This window comes from Parus major, chromosome Z (assembly GCF_001522545.3).
Source record: "Parus major isolate Abel chromosome Z, Parus_major1.1, whole genome shotgun sequence".
NCBI lineage: Eukaryota > Metazoa > Chordata > Aves > Passeriformes > Paridae > Parus > Parus major.
Genome location: NC_031799.1, coordinates 23,175,673 through 23,194,826, shown reverse-complemented (window position 1 = coordinate 23,194,826; position 19,154 = coordinate 23,175,673). Strand labels below are relative to the sequence as shown.

The window sequence follows — 19,154 nt, the reverse complement described above, 5'->3', positions numbered from 1 at the left end:
ACAGTGACAGCTTTGACTCTTTTGCTTCCTGAAGCTTAGGACTGTCCTTTCAATTTTAGTGCATGCAGCTGTAATAGCAATCAACGAAGCTGTTGAGAGGGGAGTAGCTGAGCAAACCATCGTGACTCTGAGGAACCCAAATGCAATGTTGCTCAACGTGGATGAGGAGCTGGCGCAGGACTATCAGAATGAACTCTTCGATGCTAAAAGGAAGAAAGAATCAAATGCAAGACTCAAGGTAGTGGTGTTTACTTTGTGCCCCTAGTACATGTGATTTTTCATGTTTCTTGTCATGCTGCAGCATTAATGTTTTAAAAATTAACCTGATTTTTAAAATTAGTACAATTAAGAAGAAACCTCCACTTTTAAGATAACTAAGAGAAATGATGGCAACGCAATAAGGTAAAAGCAAATTTTATAAGAATATGATTACTGTGACTAGGATGCAGCTTCACTTTGCCCAAAGGTTAAATATAGACTAAATAGAAGACAAAATAGTAAAAAATACTAGTTTTTCTTTCTTAATTTACTGCTTAAAAAGTTGTAAATACAGTAATATCATTTTTTGAGTATAAAGTATAATCTCTGCCACAGATATTTAGTGTGAAATTATTTGCTGTGTTTTTACATGAGAGCTAATGGTCTTTATGACAAAGTGCTAATTTCCTCAGTTCACTTAGTCAACAAATTGTCTTACAAAAACATTCAGTAAATGCTTCAGCTGATGAAGTTTTAATGACTGGCTAATAGCTTTTCGCTCTGCAATCTGTTTTGTATGAACGAGCAAAAATTTTGTTTTCTTAGAATGGCACAATTTCTGATGAAGAGAGAGATGTCTATGAGGAGTTGCTGACACAAGCTGAGATTCAAGGCAATATCAATAAAATAAACAGTAAGCTATTCTGGATCCTCGTGGAAGTATGCACACAATACGTGACCTCCCAGATTCCAGCTGAACACAACTGGAGTCCACCTGAACAAACAAAATATTCCTATGGAAACTTGTAAAATATGTACAAGTGGCTAATATCTGTCTTCAACTGTTTTTGTCATGCTACTCCTGCTCTACTAATCTTCGGGGGGGGGAGGGTCTAATTTCTGTTTGTGATTTTTGCTGTAAGGATTCCTCAGTTCAGAATCAAATTATTTATTGCCTGCTCTGTTTCTTTACGTTCTTTTTTGTGTGCAGAATACTGTAAATTTTGACCCCCTCTTCTATACAGAACCAAAATTCATTCATAAACTTTTGTTTAGCTGTGGTTGAGCTGCTTCCACACAGGCTCACGTAGAGCCAGAGACTCCCTTTGTAGCATTGGACATGAAAGAGATATTTCTCTGCTAGACAGAGATTGCCACCCTATCTGGCTTTTACAAAAAGTGAGATGCTGACAGCAATGGACTTTTTTTCCCCATGGAAGCCATATTTGCTGTTTATAGGCATTGTTTTCATTTCAGTTCACATAGCTTTAGTCCAAGTGAATGAGGCTATTGACCGGCAAGATGAAGGGGCACTGATGGCAGGTTTGAACCGTCCTGCTCTGAGCCTACTCGATGTTCTGCCGCAAAATTCCTCATGGTACCTGTTGCAATTGTGTGATTTTAAAGACCAGAAAATGCAGGTAATTGAATTGAACAGGTACTACATGTCAGTTTGCACTTTTTTAGCTGTTTAGTTTTAATCCAGAGAGAAATTGTCTTTACTCTGCCTTTCAGCATCATTTATGAAAATTTCTTTAAAATCTTTATAAAGATTTGAGAATAATTGGTGTACTAATCAGCACCGAAGAGCTGCATTTGCTCTGAAGAGCATGATATTCTTGTATTTGCCAAGATAAAAGAAGAAAATCTAAGCTGTAATATGCAGCCCCTAATATTTTGTTTCCAAAATGAGTTATAACTTGAGTACAAATAAAAGTAATATTGAATCATTAACATTAATTTAAAGTACCAATTGGGTTTTAAGGAGAAAATCTATTATTTTAAGCGAGATGAAAATCATAAGGAAAAGATTAATGCTATGTTTAGTGAGCCTTGTATTCGAGGCACAGGTGATGTATAATCAACTCCCAGTGTACCATCAGCAGACGTTATCCCTTATCTCCCATCAAACAAAAACATAATTAAACCTTGTTTTTCTGATCTGTTAGATAGCAGGCATTCCAAATATGCTCGACAAAAGTGAAATACAGAAAGAAGTTAGTGTTGCCAATGCAGAAGCTGAGGCTCACAAGCTTAGTGAGTAACTGTTTTAATACTCTTTACCATCACCATTTAATTATTAATTATGTTAAGATAATTGAGTTCATTTCTTTCACATAAACAACGTTTCTCAAACTGAAACCATATATGTTGCATTTTACTCTCATAATCTTTCTTCTCAGTGTCACAATTGCCAAGTCACCAATCTGTGCTGCACTGGATGTACTCTTTTTGAGATAACAGGTTCAAGCCACTGGCAAGCACAGTGGCAAAGAACTGAAAGCAATGCATGGCTTGATGGCTTGGAAAAATATTTATCAGTGCAGTATTAATACTCACTTGGGAGCAATGACTATGCTTGCAGAGTTAAGACGGAGGAATGTTTTTCAATCACATTGCAGAAAAAAGTATTCTCACTTTTAGGCACACTCTCACTTTTAGGTAATTTTTAGTTACCTAAATCTATTCTTAGTCTGTTAAGAATGCCACACGAAAAAAGTTAGTTTGTAAAAAAATATATTTAAAGGGGATCTAAATTTGCAGTGCATGTGTTGCTGCTTTTGACTGGAAACTTCTTTGCTAGGAAGTTAACCTCTGGTTGATCTGCTGTCATTTCATACTGCATCTGGGCATGCCTATTTTGTTTCTGGTACTGTATTCAATGCTTTGAAATCCAGGCTGCTTGCTTTTGTAATGTGCCTTAAAGGCAATATTTTGAGGTCAGCTTGAGTCAGAAGATTAATTTGGCTTTATACCTTAAATGTTAGCCTGTTTCAGATTAGTTAGCCACGGTGAGGAGTACTTTCTCTGAAAGAGTTACCTCTTGATAAAGGAAAGGAAGAAGAAAATGTGAGGTGTGAAAGGCATTAACAGCAATCTGGAGTGTAGCTTAGTTCTTATGTTTGGCTTGAGAAGAAAAAAAAAAAAAGTTGCTTTTGTTATAGGACTGTGAGCAATATAAAATATGTTTTGCAATTTGCATGCTGGGTTTCAAAACTAGAAGTCAGTAGCTTGGTTGTTGGCTGCAGAACTAGTCTAGCCCATTTGTGGACTTTGACTCCTTTCCTCTTTACTGTTTTCTTTTAAAAAGCATGCATGCATTCTGTAGCTGTGAGAGCCTTTCCTGGTTTCTAACTTTAGGAATAGCCAATAGAGAGAGTCTTCAGGGACAATGTGGCCCCATATGACTATGCTTCAGAGAAAATGAAATGAGAGGTGAGGGGCTTTTTTTAGGTGGGCATGGCTAAAAGGTTTTCAAAGACTTTGTGTTGTATGATAAGCTCTGAGTGCTGCTGTATACACAAGCTGTGGATGGTGTCTTCTGCACAAGTAGTCTTGTCTCAGATTTGGTCAGTCATAAAAATGTTCTCTGGGTAACAGTACACAAAAAAAGCCATATGATAAGGTAGAGGAGTAGGACTTATTGATGGAAAAGGCATTTGCATAATTACTATTCTTCAATTGGCCACATGTGCTCTGACCTTCAAGGTTGCTTCCCTTTCTGCCAGACCAGAGTGGTGCCTTGTACAGTGTGTTCCTGGGTGTGTCCTGGCCTGGTTTTTTTCAGAGACGGCTCCTCCAGGTGTGTAATTATGGTGGCAGTGACTAAACTGAGGGATGTTGTAATACTTCTGCAGCTGCCCAAGTGGCAAGTGTTTTTCAGCATTTTTCTGCTGGGCTTCAAACCCCTGACAAAGTCAGTCCAGCAAAAATCAAAACAGACAAGTTATTCAGGGTACTGAAAAGGTTTGCACTCATACCCTCATATCCCTCTATTCTGGTCTGTTTAAATTAAAACCTGAGCTGTGGCAAAGGGATTAATTTCTAGATGGCAGTGCCTGTAAGGACTGATCTTCCACACTGGCAGAAAAACAAACAGTTTTTCTGTTGGATGCAGAGGAAGTTCTAGGAACCATAGCATGTGGTTTTCCATTAGTAGTTCGGCTACTGCTTTTCTAGCAGAAAATCCCACCCCTCTAAATACATTTGGCTGATTTCCACCAGGCCTCCTGAAAAAGACACTAATAATGCTGTTGGTACTTCAGGTACTGGCCTGTTTTAGCTAGCTCAGTTAGATCCTGCCAAAGGAGGAGGTGCAGAGAGAAGGGAGTGTTTGGGGTGAAGCAAGACCGAGGTGCTGGAGCTGACATCCACAGCAGTACCTGCTGCAAGCACACCCAGGAGTGACCTAGGGTGGGGTCAGCTCCTTGTTTTGTGTTAGATGTGCAATAAGCAGTCTCTCATTTCTAAAAGTGCAGTAATTTTGAAGTCCTCCAGTCAATTATTTGCTCAATACCTTTGAACAGAGACTGTTTTTGCGGCTTCAGCAGTCATGGCATTTTTTCTCTTATGACAGTGAATTATATTCTTTGTAATAACCTAGTTGTCATCTACATGGCACGAAGAGCAAACAGCATATGAAAATTAATAAGCTTTTTTCCCTGCTGTTCTTTAGAACTTATAGCGGTTGACAATATCAATACAGCAATTCGTAACTGTGATCCTAGTAAAACACTGGTTGTGCTGATGAAACCCGAGGCACAGCTGCCTGTTGTTCACTCATTTGCTGCTGCTGTCTATCAGACTGAGCTGTTCAACCTCCAACAACAGAATGCCGTGGTAAGAGTGAAAAGCTTACAACCTGCTCGTTGATGTTGTGTAGTCAGACCATGAAAGAGCACAAACATAGCATGTTGTTGTGTAAAATCAGATGTAATTCTCTTGCCATGGTGTTATGTATTGCATGAATAATTTTGGTTGAAAAAGGCAATATTTAATTGCAGTTTGTTTCTTGCCATACTTCAGTCTGGCTGAGCTCTTGTGTTGCAACAAATCAACTGACTTTTTTTAATTTTTGCATGCCCTTAATGAGGACTAACTCTGGTTTATATATTGAGTAGAAAAGCAATTCCCTGTCATGAGTAGGGACCAGAGGAGATGAGACTGTGGGGCAAAAGAAGGAAAGGCAGAGTGGATGGGACATAGAAACCCACTGAGCTCTACCACCACTGTTGTCAGTCTGGCATGTCTGTGATTAGGAAAACTTTCCAGGCTTCTTATATCAAGCCCATCTCCTTGATGGTATCTAGAGTGTGTAACTCAAATTTGTTACACTGCTTATTTAGCTTCCTGACTGCAGTACATTATTGTCCTACAGAACTACCTGGCACATGATGAACTATCTATTGCAGTAGAAATGTTGTCAGCTGTTGTGCTGCTAAACCAGACCTTGGAAAATAAGGACATCATAATGATAAAAAATCATCTCAGAGACCCATGCATTGGCTTCAATAATCTGGAAGAGGAAAACTTGCAACGGTAAAGGTTCATTTTGTCTTGTCTGGATGAGACTTGGCAACTTCTGAAAAAAAAAGTAGTCTTTTTTTTTTGGGGGTGGGCTGTCCTGTGTTGTGGCTGTGAAGTTGAAAGAGCTGCAAGATAAACATCTGTATTTTAAATTAATAAGGGAGAGTATGACAATTGATGTACTAGTTGTATCTAAATGTAAGCCTTGAAGGCTACAGGTGTGTGAGTTGCAGGGAAAATATCCTCAGAAAGCAAACATGAAGATCTGACAAGAGTTTTTGCAGGCACTGAAATGTGAAACAGCTGTAGCTGAGAACTCTTAATCAGTAGCCACCCTTTAATTCTGAAAGATGATCTGTGGAGTGAGGTAGTGTTTAATGCCTCAGGGTCCAGGAGATCACCTGAGCCACGGATGAGCCCTTTTCTCTTGCTGGAAAAGCGGATACAACGCTGGGGCGCACACGTACGTTCAACATTACATTGCAGCCTCCACTTGGCTGCCAGCTGCCTGCCCTGTCACTTGTCTGACCACAGATGTGCTGCTACTGCAGTTGCTCTTGTGTCTATCAATAAAAGATCAGACAACACAAGAGACCTGTGCCCCCAGCATGCAAGGGAGGACATGGGAACAGCATGGACCAGCTCCTGTCTCTTGGCACAGCTGGTGGAAGCCTCCACTTGCCTCTGAAAGACGTTAGTAGGCAAGAGGGACCACAGCAGCTGAAGATCTTCACCATGCTGTCAGGAGATGTGAATCTGAGAATGGCCCTTGCTGAGTCTCTCAAAGCCAGAAGGAAGACAGTCAGATTAGGAATAAGAGGCCAATGTTTTGGTCAGAGAGAGAAGAATGACATAAAATGGAGCAAAACTAATTTGCTACTTTGCCTCTGCTAATGTGAGGTGTAATGCTTGTGAGCAAGAGAAGCAATATTATAAATATGCAGAAATGGCCCCAAAGTGTCCCAAGTGCAGAATTTCTGGTGATGTTATTGACCCAATCTTTAGACTACGCTGTCAGTCAACACAGATGAAGTAGGAATTAGTTGAACTCACAACTAAATAAAATTTTATTATGCCATTATGTAAACCTGTCCTGCCAACCAAATGTTGAATATCACAGGAAGCTTTGACTTGCACAATACCAGAAGAGATACAGTAGAGCTAGAAAAACTTCAGTGAGGGAAATGCTGTTGAATGGCTTTCTAGCAGAAGAGATGGGCTTGTTGGGAATGTGTTTTCTGGGAGAGAGAATTCAGGGGAAATATGTCACAGGTCTCCAAAACTGTGCATGTTGTGGAGAAGGTTAGTAGAATCAGTTACCAGCTTCTAATAGTTCTAGTTGTTTGGGGATATTTGAGAATTTAATAAAGAAAATATTGGACCCTATCAACCATAAATTTTAATATTTTTTTAAAAAGCTGTCATCTGACAAAACACATAGTAGGGCTAATTCCTCAGTAATATATAAGATTTTAAAACAGAGCAGGTAAATTAATGGAGTGTAGCCTTGTTTGCAACTATTAAAGTGTTATTAAGCTCCAGAAGTACTTAAACACAGACTACTAGATGCTGGAAGGACAAATCAGATTAGGAAATGATTAATCTATCATATTATTTTTTCTCTGCCTGCCATTCATTCCTCAGTCTTCTGATGGAAATAGAAGACATGCATTTTATCTGACATACTGTAGTAGTTCTGTGTTTGATTCAGGAATACAAAAATTATTTAGCTTATGTACAGATGAATTTGCACTACTATGAAGGTTCCCAGCTCATCTGATCTGTAGAGACTTCCAGGAAGAGTAGACATAGGCTTCAGAGCCTGTGCTTGGAGGCTCTTGAGTTGTGGAAAAAGGGGCATAATGGGTTTTTTTTTTTAAGTCCCTTGCCCATTGCTCATCATCTTCCTTATGGAGGTAGCAGGAAATACTACTACCTGATACTACTGACAAAAACTCAGTAGTTGAATTAGAGTCGAGAAGACAACAAGAGTTTCCTAAAGCAAAAATCTGACAGTAGTTTCCCCCACATTAGTCTGTTGCACCATACAGTAAGTTGTTTGTATGTGTATGTTAACATTTTTATTGCTATCATGCCATAGAGCCAAGAAAAGTTCTCTGAATTACAGGACCATTTTTTCAGATCCTGAAACGCATGTGTAGAACAGGCAGCTTGCATGTCTCTATAATTTCTGGCAAGAGCTGAGTTTGTCTGAAATTCAGTCATTGGAAAAAATACTAGTCACTAAATGATGGATAATACATCTGACTAATTCTTTATGGCACTTTATCCTACATATGAAATACACTTAATGTATTTTATATCTTCTTATAGTTATGCTGATACACTATTGTCTATTAAGTCAGAGGCTTCATCTCAAGGCCAAGATTATTTAAGCTGGAATGATATCCAGAACTGCATTGACATGGTTAATATGCAAATTCAAGAAGAAAATGAAAGTAAGTAATTCCTCCTCCACACTGCCCGCAGAGGTCAGTCGGGTCTCTTTGGTATGTAAATCTATGAACTGAGTGGCCTCATTCAGACACTCTTGAAAAGAGGAGAGCATTTAAAATTTTTGAAAGCCTGATGATCTTTCAATGTCCTTGTAATATTCCTGTTTGTTTCAGATAGCTGAATCATAGGGTGACTGCCTTCTGCAGTGTTAAAAATGCTATGGTTCTGCCTGCTTGGCAGTATCTTCCAGCCCTGGATGGTCTCACTTCGGGGATTTTGCAGTTGTAAGCAGAGAGCATATTGGGAGATAGGGGAGGAAATTACAAGCAGTGTTCCATGGAAAATTGTGTTTTAATGTGTAAATGGTTCCAAGTGATTGTTTTTTTCACAAGGGAGTCAGAAAGGAGTTAGACAATGCAAACATCTGTCTTGCTCTCCTTTTGAGTAACTTGATTTCCTGTCTGAGAGTAGCTTCTTATGCCCATGTGTTGTCACGTGAAAGGATTTAGAGTTTATTTTTTAAGCTGAATGTAACTATTGCCATAAGAGGGTGGTGTTATATTAAATTTGCTAGGTGGTCATTTGGGCTTCAAAAAAGCTAAAGCATCAAATTCTTCTGCTGCATGTAGAAATTTGAGGCTTTCGAGTTATGCCAAACTTGCTGGAGCAAGGAAATGAGAGGCAGCTTTCAGTCTGCCTGCCATTTCAGAAACAGTCTCAGTACACCTTGAGAGCCTCTGTAAGACGCAGGCTGCTCGTGCCCTTCCTCTACTGCCCTTAGTGTCAGGCATGCTGCTGCTTCATCCTGGTAAGGGAAATTTTATGCTGCAGAATTTCTAAAGCTGGCTGGATTATTGCTTCCTAAATGTAGTCCAGTGGTTGCCATGGATCCTCCCACGGTTGCTTGCCATGTGTGCCCTCTGGCAAGCTGGGGTGGTGAGAAGCTTATTTGTCTGGCAGAGTCACTTTATTGTCTGAAACTCTGCACTTAGTAGGAGTTGGAACAGACCTTGCAGTAGCAGTGAAATTCTTCAGTACCAAAACAGCTGCTCTTGCTCTCAGTGACACTGACACACTGACCTCTGCCTGGGAATATTCAGAGAGGGCAGATGGGCAGACAGAAAAGGAAGAAGGGAGGCCCCTGCTTCCATAAGCAAGTCCCATATCTGTATAGTCCCTCTTTTGGACCACCTTGGAAAAATTCCTCATATCCCCAAGCCTTATGATGATCTGGATCTGTGACCTCACCAAGTGGGCTGTGGTGGGTCTAGTGAAGGATGGTCCACTGTGGGAATGTCATCCCTCACAGGTGATGGTGAAACCCTTGACTGATGCCTTCCTGGGGAGGCTTTAGTGACCACAAGCAGGGCATTTTAGTACTGTTTAGGGGCAGGAGGAAATTGATTTGAGACTGTTGGGCCCAGTCTGAAGAAAATGAGTTAAGGTTTTATTAAATACACTGGGCCTTACTTCCTGACTGAAATACTGGGTGCCACCGGTCAGCATTGTCAGATTGGTTATTTACAGTGACATTACAAGAAATGAAGTTAAGTTGCTATGTAATGCTGTAGCTGGGAGTGCAGTATATATGTATTTGTCCAAAGCAGGGTTTCAAGTAATGTGGTCTGAAATCAATTGAAAATAAAACTTTCAGCACTGTGAGCCAACATGTTAAACACATAAATATGTGGCACCCAACTTTTTCTTAAGCTTTTTATGTAGGTGCTTATTCCCAGAAAATAGGAAAATCTGTTTTCTCTTTTTTGTCAAGGATAATTTTGATTTTTAGGAGGAGTTTTCGCCAGATACGTCAATAACTGTGATAGGAAGGAAAGTTGTATAGCACAATAGCTTCAAATGCATATAAGAACAAAAATAATTAAAAATCAGCTGCTGTTGCTGCCTCTGCTTCTTGTTTTGTGATTTTTCTGTTCTTCATGTCACTGCTTTGTTTGTATGTGATATCACAAAAGTTGCAACTTCCTTTGATAAGTGCATCTTTAATAACTTTTCCGTTTCATAGGAATCATTGCAATTGGACACATTAATGAAGCAGTTGACCAAGGAAATCCTGAGAAAACTCTAGAAGCCCTGCTACTGCCCACAGCCAAGCTGCAAGATGTGAGACCAGTAAATGCAAGGCATTATCAGGATGTTCTGCACCATGCCAAAGCACAGAAATGCAAGGTTACAATTTCTACTCTTTTTCTCTGTGAGGAGTGAAATGCCAATTCTTTTCACTTGCTTCTGTGTCTCTATCCTCATCTCCCGATGTCTGCATTATCTTTGCCCAGTGAGGTTGTAAATAAGCCAATGACAACAAACTGTTACTAAGTAATTTTGCATTATAACTTATTTCAACTGGCAAAATGAATTAATTCTCAATGTAGCAAAATTAAGGCATTTTCTGCATATGTCTTGCTGCTGCTGTAATCTCGCTTATTTACATTCTACTAGGTTGCTGCAGCTATTACAAAGCATGGGCAGCAGCAATACTCACATAGTTATGAATTTGTGTAAGGATACAGTTACAGGACTGTGTCAGGCAGATAGCCACGCTATGGATGGAAATTGAGGTTTTTGCCAGAAGGAAATAACAATTTTGGTGTTGTTTAAGAAATCTCTGGGAATTATTTTTGAGGAGTCTCCTTTGCTTATGTTGCTTTATTATAGTGGAGTTTTGTACATAATTATTTTACAGCTTTATCATGCAATAACAAGCTGATGGTCTTGTATGTGCCTTAAGCTTAAACCTATCTCAGCAGGATGTTGCTATCTGCTTCCCCAAAAGCAGTGGCCTGTTTAGCATTACAGCATTACAGCTCAGGAAAGCATAAACAAACAGCCTAGCAGCTTGCAGGATGTGGCTGAACACAAGATTAGCTAAAACTACTAGCACAGCACTTAAAATGTCCAGTGTCTGGAAAACATTATTAAAATTCACAGTGTGTGTCCCTAAGGTAACATGGTGAGCTGAAATGTCGAACTTTTCAAACTTTGGCTTGTGAAGTATCTTCCAGCATTTGTGGCACCTCACCTGGGGTACCTGCTGTGAAACCATGCGTTTGTATAATCTGCTGTCACAACTCCAGAAAGGCACTTGCACAAGTCAGTTTCTCACCATGGTTGCCAGGCAAGGGCTGGTTTCACAGAGCCCTCAGTACTCAAAAGCCTTCTCCCTCACCACATGTGCTGGGGAGAGGGATTTGTGCATCCTGACTTCATCTGTCCCGGCTGGGCTGTGCCAGTACTTGTGCACAGTGCGGGTGCTGGCTGCGCACTGCTGACACGTCTATGTGCCATGTGCATGCACAGCGAGCCAGCACGTCCCCAAGACAGAGATCCACAGTGCACAGGTGCCTGCACACAGCAGCCCTACCCTGACTCACTCCTGCCAGCTGCCCCAGGCCTCCCCAGATGCAAACCTGGTGCCTGCTCCTGTCCTCGTGTGAGTGCACCCATAGGAAACAAAGGAGTGTTTCCAAATTTTGAAACAAAAAATTGTACAATATCTTTCAAGTCTTCTCATTCTAAGATTTTTGATGTTCCTAGAGACTTCTTCTGGCCTTTCTCTTCTGAGCTATTTTGGTTTTGCAGTCTTTTTACAACTGCTTTAGAGTACCTTCTCTGTGAACAGGAGTGTTGCTCCTGCCTTGGAAGAGAGCAAGACAGAGCGCTCCCAAAAGAAACACTTTGATGCATACTTATTCTTTACAGTATAGATACAGATGATATATACACAATCATAGATATGACCATTCTTTAGATAAAAATATGATTTAGACTGACATTTCCTTTAAAAAAATCCATACACAATTGTAAAGGTAGTGCAGTTTCTGAAGTCTGTTTTCCATGTTTATACACATTTCCCTGTTTATAAAGCAGATCTGTCTTAATTTGTGTTTTGCATGTTTTAAGAGTGAGCTGTGGTAAAAGGAAGTATTTGATTTACAAGGATCAGATAGGTCTCCCAATAAACTTCCTGCCCCAACATCTGGAAAAAAACATACGTGTCAGACCTACTCACTTGTTCTAAGCAGCTTGCTGTCACTTCCCCCTAGCCGTGGTGATCTGGGGGAGTCTTCCCCCTAATCCACCAGACCCCATTACAGGTCCTTATCTCATATCTGGCCCATTTGTTCATTGCTTGAAACTGAAAATGCAAACCTGGAACATATTTTGTCCTGTAAATCTTAAACCACAGCTTTTAACAGTTCTGAAAACCTTTCCAAACCAAATATATTCAGGTCCCAGTGGAGAGAAACCCTGTGTTAAGGGAGCATATTGTGGCTAACTGGAAAGTTAAGCAGATGGACCAAATTACTGTGTTTGGTTGTAGGGGTTTTTGTGTGATTGATACAGAGGTTTTAGTCAGGTTCACCTTGCTTATATTTTCAACAGTTTTGTAATATTTGAATTATTTGAGTTATCTTTAAAATTTGTCCTTGTGCATGTTGAAGGAAAAAGCTTTAAATAAGAGCCAGAAGAAATAGAAAAAGGGGAGCTTCACCAGGCTGCAAATTCCCTTGAGGTATTTTCCAGTGCAACTTATTTTATTTAAGTAAATATTTTTTACAATACTGTTATCAAAACAACAAAAAACATTTTTATCCCCACTTACATGCTGCAGTTACAAATTCAAATGACAACTACTGAGCTTATTTTCTAGGAATTTAGTATATATGTGGGTTTTGAGTTTCTGTAAAGGTAAAAGTTGACCCATTGTTTTACTAACAGTCAATGGTAACTAGCTGCAGTGTTTGTAACACTCTAGGCATTTCCTGTGAGGATGTGGAAATAGAGAATACTACAAAACAGTTTCCCTGTAATGCTTACCAAGCAAGAGTAATAGATGTCTGGGTTCACACTGATAAGGGTTAGCTCCCAGCGATTCCTGTGGGTTAGGGGAGTACAGGCGCTGACAAAGTGGAAGAACAAGTCTCCAGTGCAGAGCTGGTTAAGCAGCCTCATGGGAGAGGAGGTAGCCTTGGAAAAGTCAGGTTCTGTGTCCATGGCTGTAGATTTACTGTTCTGGAAACCTATGGGCACTCTGGATTTCCAACATCCAGGGAAGTATTTGCTCTTGACTGCTCCCAGGCATGTAGAAAGTGCTTTTACTTGCTCCCATTTTCACCAGGCCAAAAAACTGGTTTTGCATCACTGTTCCTGCAGTGATTTTTGGCTGAGAGCTAATTTCAAGTGCCATGAATTGCCCTAGAAGTGCTGTTTGAATGCTGACTCCTCTTCTGGTATTTAGAGGCTGTGGTGGCTGATACTCTGGCAGCTTCTCCATGGCCAGAAAGCGATCTCAGAAGGAACAGGCGGTGCAGAGCAACTTCCCTTAATCTAGGTACACAGGTGTTGCAATACATGTAATAAAGTTATAGAGCTGAGGAAGTGTATTTATGGAGATATTCCTTGTGCAGAAGGAAGTAAATTTAACTGAGATTGTGTTTTCTAACACATTTTACTTGAAGCACAGATGTCGCACCTGAGATTTGTTGCTGTCTGTGTTGATACTATTTAAAATCATAATTCCAGTAATATAAATAAATTCATTTTTCTCTGGATATTTTAACCATTGTTAGATAAGTATTGGATTGACTTCTAATTTTTGACATCAGAAAATAAAGAAAAGGATCAAGACAACTATTTAGGCTGCTAAGACATAAAGCAATTAGATAAAAAGAATACAACCCATCTGTGTTGTTATAGTAATAGTTGATGTGATGGACAATAAGGATAATATTGCTTGGCACAAAGCAAATAGCGAAGATGGTAAGAATCAAAAGACTGACTTTGACGTACCAGAACCATTCCTGAGTCTTGAGTGTCCGTATAATTGAGACATAGCAGAAGACGATAGTTGCAAGCGGTATTAAGAACCCGAATACAGCTAAGGACACGTAGTAGTAGAACTGGAAGGAAGATATGGTTTCACAGGCACTGTGCACGTCGTGGCAGGTATAAATGTCCAGCTGCTTCACGTAATAGCTTTGCTGCATGATGGCAAGCGGGAGCATGTACAAGAAGACGACGGCCCACACGGCAGCGCAGGCTGCGATGGCGTAGGCGCGCTTCGGGAGGCTCTTGTAGGTGAAGGGGTGAACGATGGCCACGTAGCGGCTGACGCTGATGCACGTGAGCAGCAGAATGGAGCAGTACATGTTGCCGTAAAACACCACCGTGGCCGCTCGACACATGGTCTCCCCAAATATCCAGTTGTTCCCGTTGATGTGGTAGGCTATTTTGAAGGGCAGCATGATGCAGAAGAGCAGGTCTGAAACAGCCAAGTTTGTGTAGAGGACGGCAGTGCACACGGAGCGGATCCTGAAGAGCAGCATCCACAAAATGATGGCATTAGACGGTACGCCCAATAAAACAGCACTGAGGTAGACGGCAGGTATTAGCTTGGTGCTCAGAGAGCTGGTCAGGTACTCCAGCGTGGCATTGCTCACTTCTGTTAATGTGGAGTCATTTGACTTTTTTGAAGTGCATTTGTTTTCTCTGATATGGATGGTTGTTGTTTCCCCTTCTATAGCATAAGGGGGGATGTAATCATAGTCTCTTGCTGAAATTCCACGAAAAGTTTTGATAAGAGACACTGTTTTAATTGCAGAGCCATTCAGTGAGAATTCTGAAGCTTAGGAATAAAACAAAGTTAAAATTGTTAAAAAGGATGAACTACTGTATTAACAATATAACTCACCTTCAGAAACAGAGATAACCATCTTTATGTGAGAAACAGTATTACTTTTAAAGATTTGGGGACATTCTCCTCTGCTTTGGGTGTTTGAATGTACAAACAGAAGTCTTCATTTATCATTTCACACCAAATCTTGAAAATTCATTATTAATGTAGTGTTAGCTGATCTTTTTGCATTTTGCATGTTTTCAGTAATCTTTGGTGAAAAATATCAGACACTTCTGTAATGTTATGACCAGTGGAGGGTTTTTCCCAGTAGTAGAATGTTGATCATTCATCATATAAACAGTCTTTGTTTAGGCTTGATTAAACACCATTACTGCCATCAAATGCAGGACTGCAAAAGATGCAAAAAAACACTATCTGGCCTAACACAGACTGAAACTTTTCAGTTAGAAAACTGAAATTACCCTTGTTTTTTTGGTCTCACATGCAAAATTGTTATTTTTCAGCTTCTGACTAAAGCAAACCAGATCTTTTCAGGTTCTCATACCTGAGCAGGGGCAGTGCCTTGAGAATCGAAAACAAATGGTTGGGAAGGTATTAGGTGTAATTTACTGTGAAGTGAATCAAAACTTTCAAGCAGCAGGAAAATTTTCAGTGAGTAAATATTGTCAGCATGTGGGCAAAAACCAATAATACTATTTAGTTAGCACCTGTTCCTCAATCGTGAGAAATTTGTAGAGACATCTACATTTCCACATGAAGCACAAATGTGTTCAAAATGCTTTTTAAAGCCATGTGTTGTAAAATAGAATTTGCAGAGTAAACAACTGTGTAAGTATTTGCGTTACTTAAACTTTCTTAGCCGCATTTAATGCGAAAGTACTTATTGTAAAGCCTACAGCACGCACCACAAAACTGGAATTCATAAGCAAAGATGAAAATTTTTGAACTTTTTTTTTACCTTTCTATGTTTGAATAAAATAAGGAAAACAGTTTTATTAATGCTCACTGGCAGATTTACTGTAGAATTTTTAAAATAATGATTAGTAGACTGCATAGTTGTTAGTAGTTTTTTGCTGGTTACTTCAGAAAACTAGTTTTAACTGCTCATTGAATGTCATACATGTACCTGCATGGGTTGGTGTGTGTATAGATATATATAGATAGATAGAAATAGGTATAAATGCATATATATATATATGTATGAATATTATATATATATGTGTGTGTGTACATTTTTTTATATATGTATTTATGTATATCAGCTTTTCAAAATGAGCTTGGTTTGGAAACAGTTCTAATTCAAGAAAGGAAAAAAACCACTTTTATTATTTGATCATTTCCTTTAGTTATTTTTATCACAATAGTAATCTTAGCACTTCCTTCTAATAACACTGTCTGTTAAGTTGTAAAACAAGACACTACAGGTTTAAAATTATCATATTGTTACAAAAATACTAGATAAAAATGTGTCTTCAGTAAGTGCAGAAAGTTCCCTTAAATTAAATCCTTTATAGAAAATGACTGGTAGAGGTAAGGTGTTACTGAAATGAAAGAATAAAAATCTGCTTAAAAGGAGACATCCTGGAGCAGTTTGCTGTAATTGGCATGTACAACTCATTTCAAGTTCACTGTGGTAGAGCAACAGTGTTATCAAAAAGTCGATGTGATTGAATTATGGAATAGATACAGAAAGGAAGACTCACCAGTAGTGCAAAAACTGGAGGTAAGAGAGAGCAGTCCAGTGAAAAACAGTATCTTCATTGTAGTGTGTGAAATCCAGCCCGATGAACGATGGTGCAGCGCTAGTTCATCTCAAGAGGCGTTTGGGGGGGTTTCCCCTCTGTAAGGGACTAAAGAATGATTGATCTGTCCTCCAAAAGCATCCTGTTAAGCGTGAGGTTTATGGTAAGGAGCTAATTTGTTCTTTGTCTACTACAGCAAGAGGGTGTGACGTATCCAAGTATGCACACATGACTCAGTTTCAGCCTCAGCCCAACACAGAGATAAAATTGCTTTACAGCAGCAATTTAACTCCTAATTTGCCACAAGCCTGTAGATGATAATAGAGAGTTCTGCTGAAATTTGTACATACAGGTATTCGGAGTAAAAATGTGTTTTCTGGAAAAATCAAGGGGTGTGTTTAGTAAATCCTCAAGGGTCTCATTCAGAGACCAAAATGTCACGTGGCTCAACACTGTGCCTTTCTCCAGGGATAAGCTGGGCTTCCAGAACAGTGTGATGATCTCAGTTTAGCAAAAGTTGAAGATTGAACGAAGCTGCACATACAAACATGCCTTAGGAAAATTGCATTCTGCTCTGCCTTTTGCCTTCCTATCCACTGTTAGCTGCCTGACTCCTTCAGTACACCTACTGTCTCCCCTCAGTTTCCACCACTCCACAGACTGCAGTCTCTAAAACCTTTCACCTATTTTCATTTGCTCTTTGTTGTTTCCTTCCTTTTTCTCTGCCTGGCTTTTCTTTTTCCCCCACTTTTTTTTTCTTTTTTCCTTCAATGCCAAATTACAACAGCTTGTTTCAGCAAGTAAAATTAGCCCAAGTCTTGGTCTGACTTCCAGGCTTGTTGCGAGGCTCAGCATAAACTGTGCATGGCTCCAGAGCAGAATTTGTCTGTTCTTGTATTTAATGTGTAAAAGCTAGATATCACATGAATAATTTTTTTCAGTTTCTCAATGTTTTTCTCAAGATTCAGTGGCAATCTGGGAATTTATTAAACGTTCCCTCAAGTGCTAGATCTAACTCTCACTTGGTGGAATAATAAGCAGTATGTGTCCACTGTCCTGTGATTGTTTGACACCATTCATGTTATTTATGTATTCTGCTACCTTGTTTACATATATAATGCAAGCTGAAGAGCATGTCTTTAGGGTTTTTTACCCTGTTTTCTCTTTGTAGGCTCTATGGATATCAGATTTATTAGATCTTAGATTTAGATTAGATTAGATCAGCCTGAGGTTCAGTGCTTAACCAGGGATACTCATTGAAAAGCTGCTTCTTTCTCCACACTGTTTTAGTTTGAATGTGTTTCTAGATGTCTTTTTTCCCCTGAAATATTTGTGTGTATATCATCCTAGATCTCTCTCAGTTGATACATTCCAGCTTCTCTCATCATTAGTCTATTATAGGCCTGGCTCTCCCATTTCCCCTTTAGCATGAATTTCCCACCCACCTGCTGGATTAGATTTTAAATATTACTTTAACCCTGTTTTATCTGCTGAAGTGCTGGTATCACCAGTGAACCTGGGCAGTGGGGCTGGTTAGTGGGGATGTGGAGCCCACTCTATTACACCTTTTATTTTAACTTGGGTTTCATGTCACGCACTTTAGGCCTGAAAGAGTGGTACCTATTCTGCTGATTAATTACAGAAATGTTTGCATGAGCTAAGTCATCATTACTAAACCTGCTTAATTACAGAAATGTTGGCATAGGCTAAGTCATCACTACTAAACCTCAGCTGTCTTGATCCTATCCAAATAAGAGATTTTCAAAGAAAGCCAACTTCCTGCAGTCTTCTGCTGTTCTGTCCTACTATCACAGTGCTGCCTGATAATGTGTGATTTTGTGACTCAGACTATTTTGCCTACATATCATGGAAATAAAAATGTTTCAATTTTTATTGATCGTTATTAAAATGAATCCTATGCCAGCATGATCAGCAAATTCTCCTGTTCTTCTAGACATCAAAACTTTCAGAGCTTTGTATCTGAACAGGATCTTTTTCAAATCAGTAAATAGAATATGAATGTGTTTCATTGATGATTTTCAACAAATCCTGCTTAGTGTTCAAGAGCTTTGCAAAGCAAAGTATATTGTATATTGTAGCCGTATCAGAATACTGAGACAACACTTACTATTCAGTTTTTTCAGAGCTTTTTACTGTGTTATTTCCAGGAATCTCAAGATGAATCAGCACTTCTGTGGCTGGATGAAATACAAAGAGGAATCAATGACAGCAATAACAACTTAAAAGAAGCAGCAATCTGTAAGCATTAACCTGAATCTACATTGCTCTTGTTTTTTCTTGGTCTTGGGAAACTGAAATTAGTAATTTACATTTTCCACTTCAGGGAAGGTGGAAGCCCTTTAAATACATGAAAATAAATAAATGTGTGTTCTTTGTCATACTAAAACTGAGATGACTCAAAACTACAGGAGTGGTGTTAGTTCTATCTAAAGTGGTGATCTTTAAGGTGTGGCTAATAATTCGGAGGATTTGTTTATGCAGGTTAACGTCATGACCAATCCTTTAAAATGTCAGTGTATCTTCATGTAGCTCCTGAAATACATGAATGAGAAAGGATATGCTGTTCAGGAGCTTGTATTGCTATGTATAAGACTAAAATCTTTATGCATATTTTAAGAGCAAATTTTTATGTTTGTAACTTTACTTGTTCATATTTCTTTATATTGTCTTTTATGGAGTGCTGACAAATGAAAATCAGGAAAAATTATTAACAATTACAAAAGTAAATCATATTAACTTTTAAAGCAGAGTAAAAGGAATGCTAGGTCTCTTTT

At 39.2% G+C, this 19,154-nt stretch overlaps 2 protein-coding genes across 8 annotated transcripts in view; one reads left to right on the top strand and one right to left on the bottom strand.

Moving 5' to 3' along the window:
• Nucleotides 1–19,154, top strand: part of IQGAP2 (IQ motif containing GTPase activating protein 2) — a 125,016-nt gene that overhangs the window by 76,969 nt on the left and 28,893 nt on the right. For 2 of the 7 annotated variants that reach the window (XM_015653558.3, XM_015653562.2), the window contains exons 8-16: nucleotides 60–241; nucleotides 805–892; nucleotides 1,456–1,619; nucleotides 2,148–2,235; nucleotides 4,655–4,818; nucleotides 5,357–5,517; nucleotides 7,840–7,964; nucleotides 9,986–10,149; nucleotides 18,528–18,618. In XM_015653558.3, the coding sequence (XP_015509044.1) occupies nucleotides 60–241; nucleotides 805–892; nucleotides 1,456–1,619; nucleotides 2,148–2,235; nucleotides 4,655–4,818; nucleotides 5,357–5,517; nucleotides 7,840–7,964; nucleotides 9,986–10,149; nucleotides 18,528–18,618 (1,227 nt within the window). The remainder of the gene's footprint in view (nucleotides 1–59; nucleotides 242–804; nucleotides 893–1,455; nucleotides 1,620–2,147; nucleotides 2,236–4,654; nucleotides 4,819–5,356; nucleotides 5,518–7,839; nucleotides 7,965–9,985; nucleotides 10,150–18,527; nucleotides 18,619–19,154) is intronic. The other 5 variants (XM_015653559.3, XM_015653561.3, XM_015653560.3 and 2 more) reach the window with 5 other exon arrangements.
• On the bottom strand, nucleotides 12,495–16,608 carry F2RL2 (coagulation factor II thrombin receptor like 2). Its single transcript, XM_015653565.3, has 2 exons — nucleotides 16,321–16,608; nucleotides 12,495–14,605 (listed from the first exon to the last, which is right to left on the bottom strand). The coding sequence occupies exons 1-2, from the start codon at nucleotides 16,376–16,378 to the stop codon at nucleotides 13,518–13,520; spliced, it is 1,146 nt and encodes a 381-aa protein (XP_015509051.1). The 5' UTR covers nucleotides 16,379–16,608; the 3' UTR covers nucleotides 12,495–13,517.

What these genes read in the sequence shown, in the direction of transcription:
- F2RL2 (XM_015653565.3), bottom strand. Translation starts at nt 16,378, where the DNA reads ATGAAGATACTGTTTTTCACTGGACTGCTCTCTCTTACCTCCAGTTTT. An exon ending in CTCCAGTTTTTGCACTACTG is followed by an intron (nt 14,606 to 16,320) that starts GTGAGTCTTCCT and finishes TTTATTCCTAAG; the next exon opens with CTTCAGAATTCTCACTGAAT.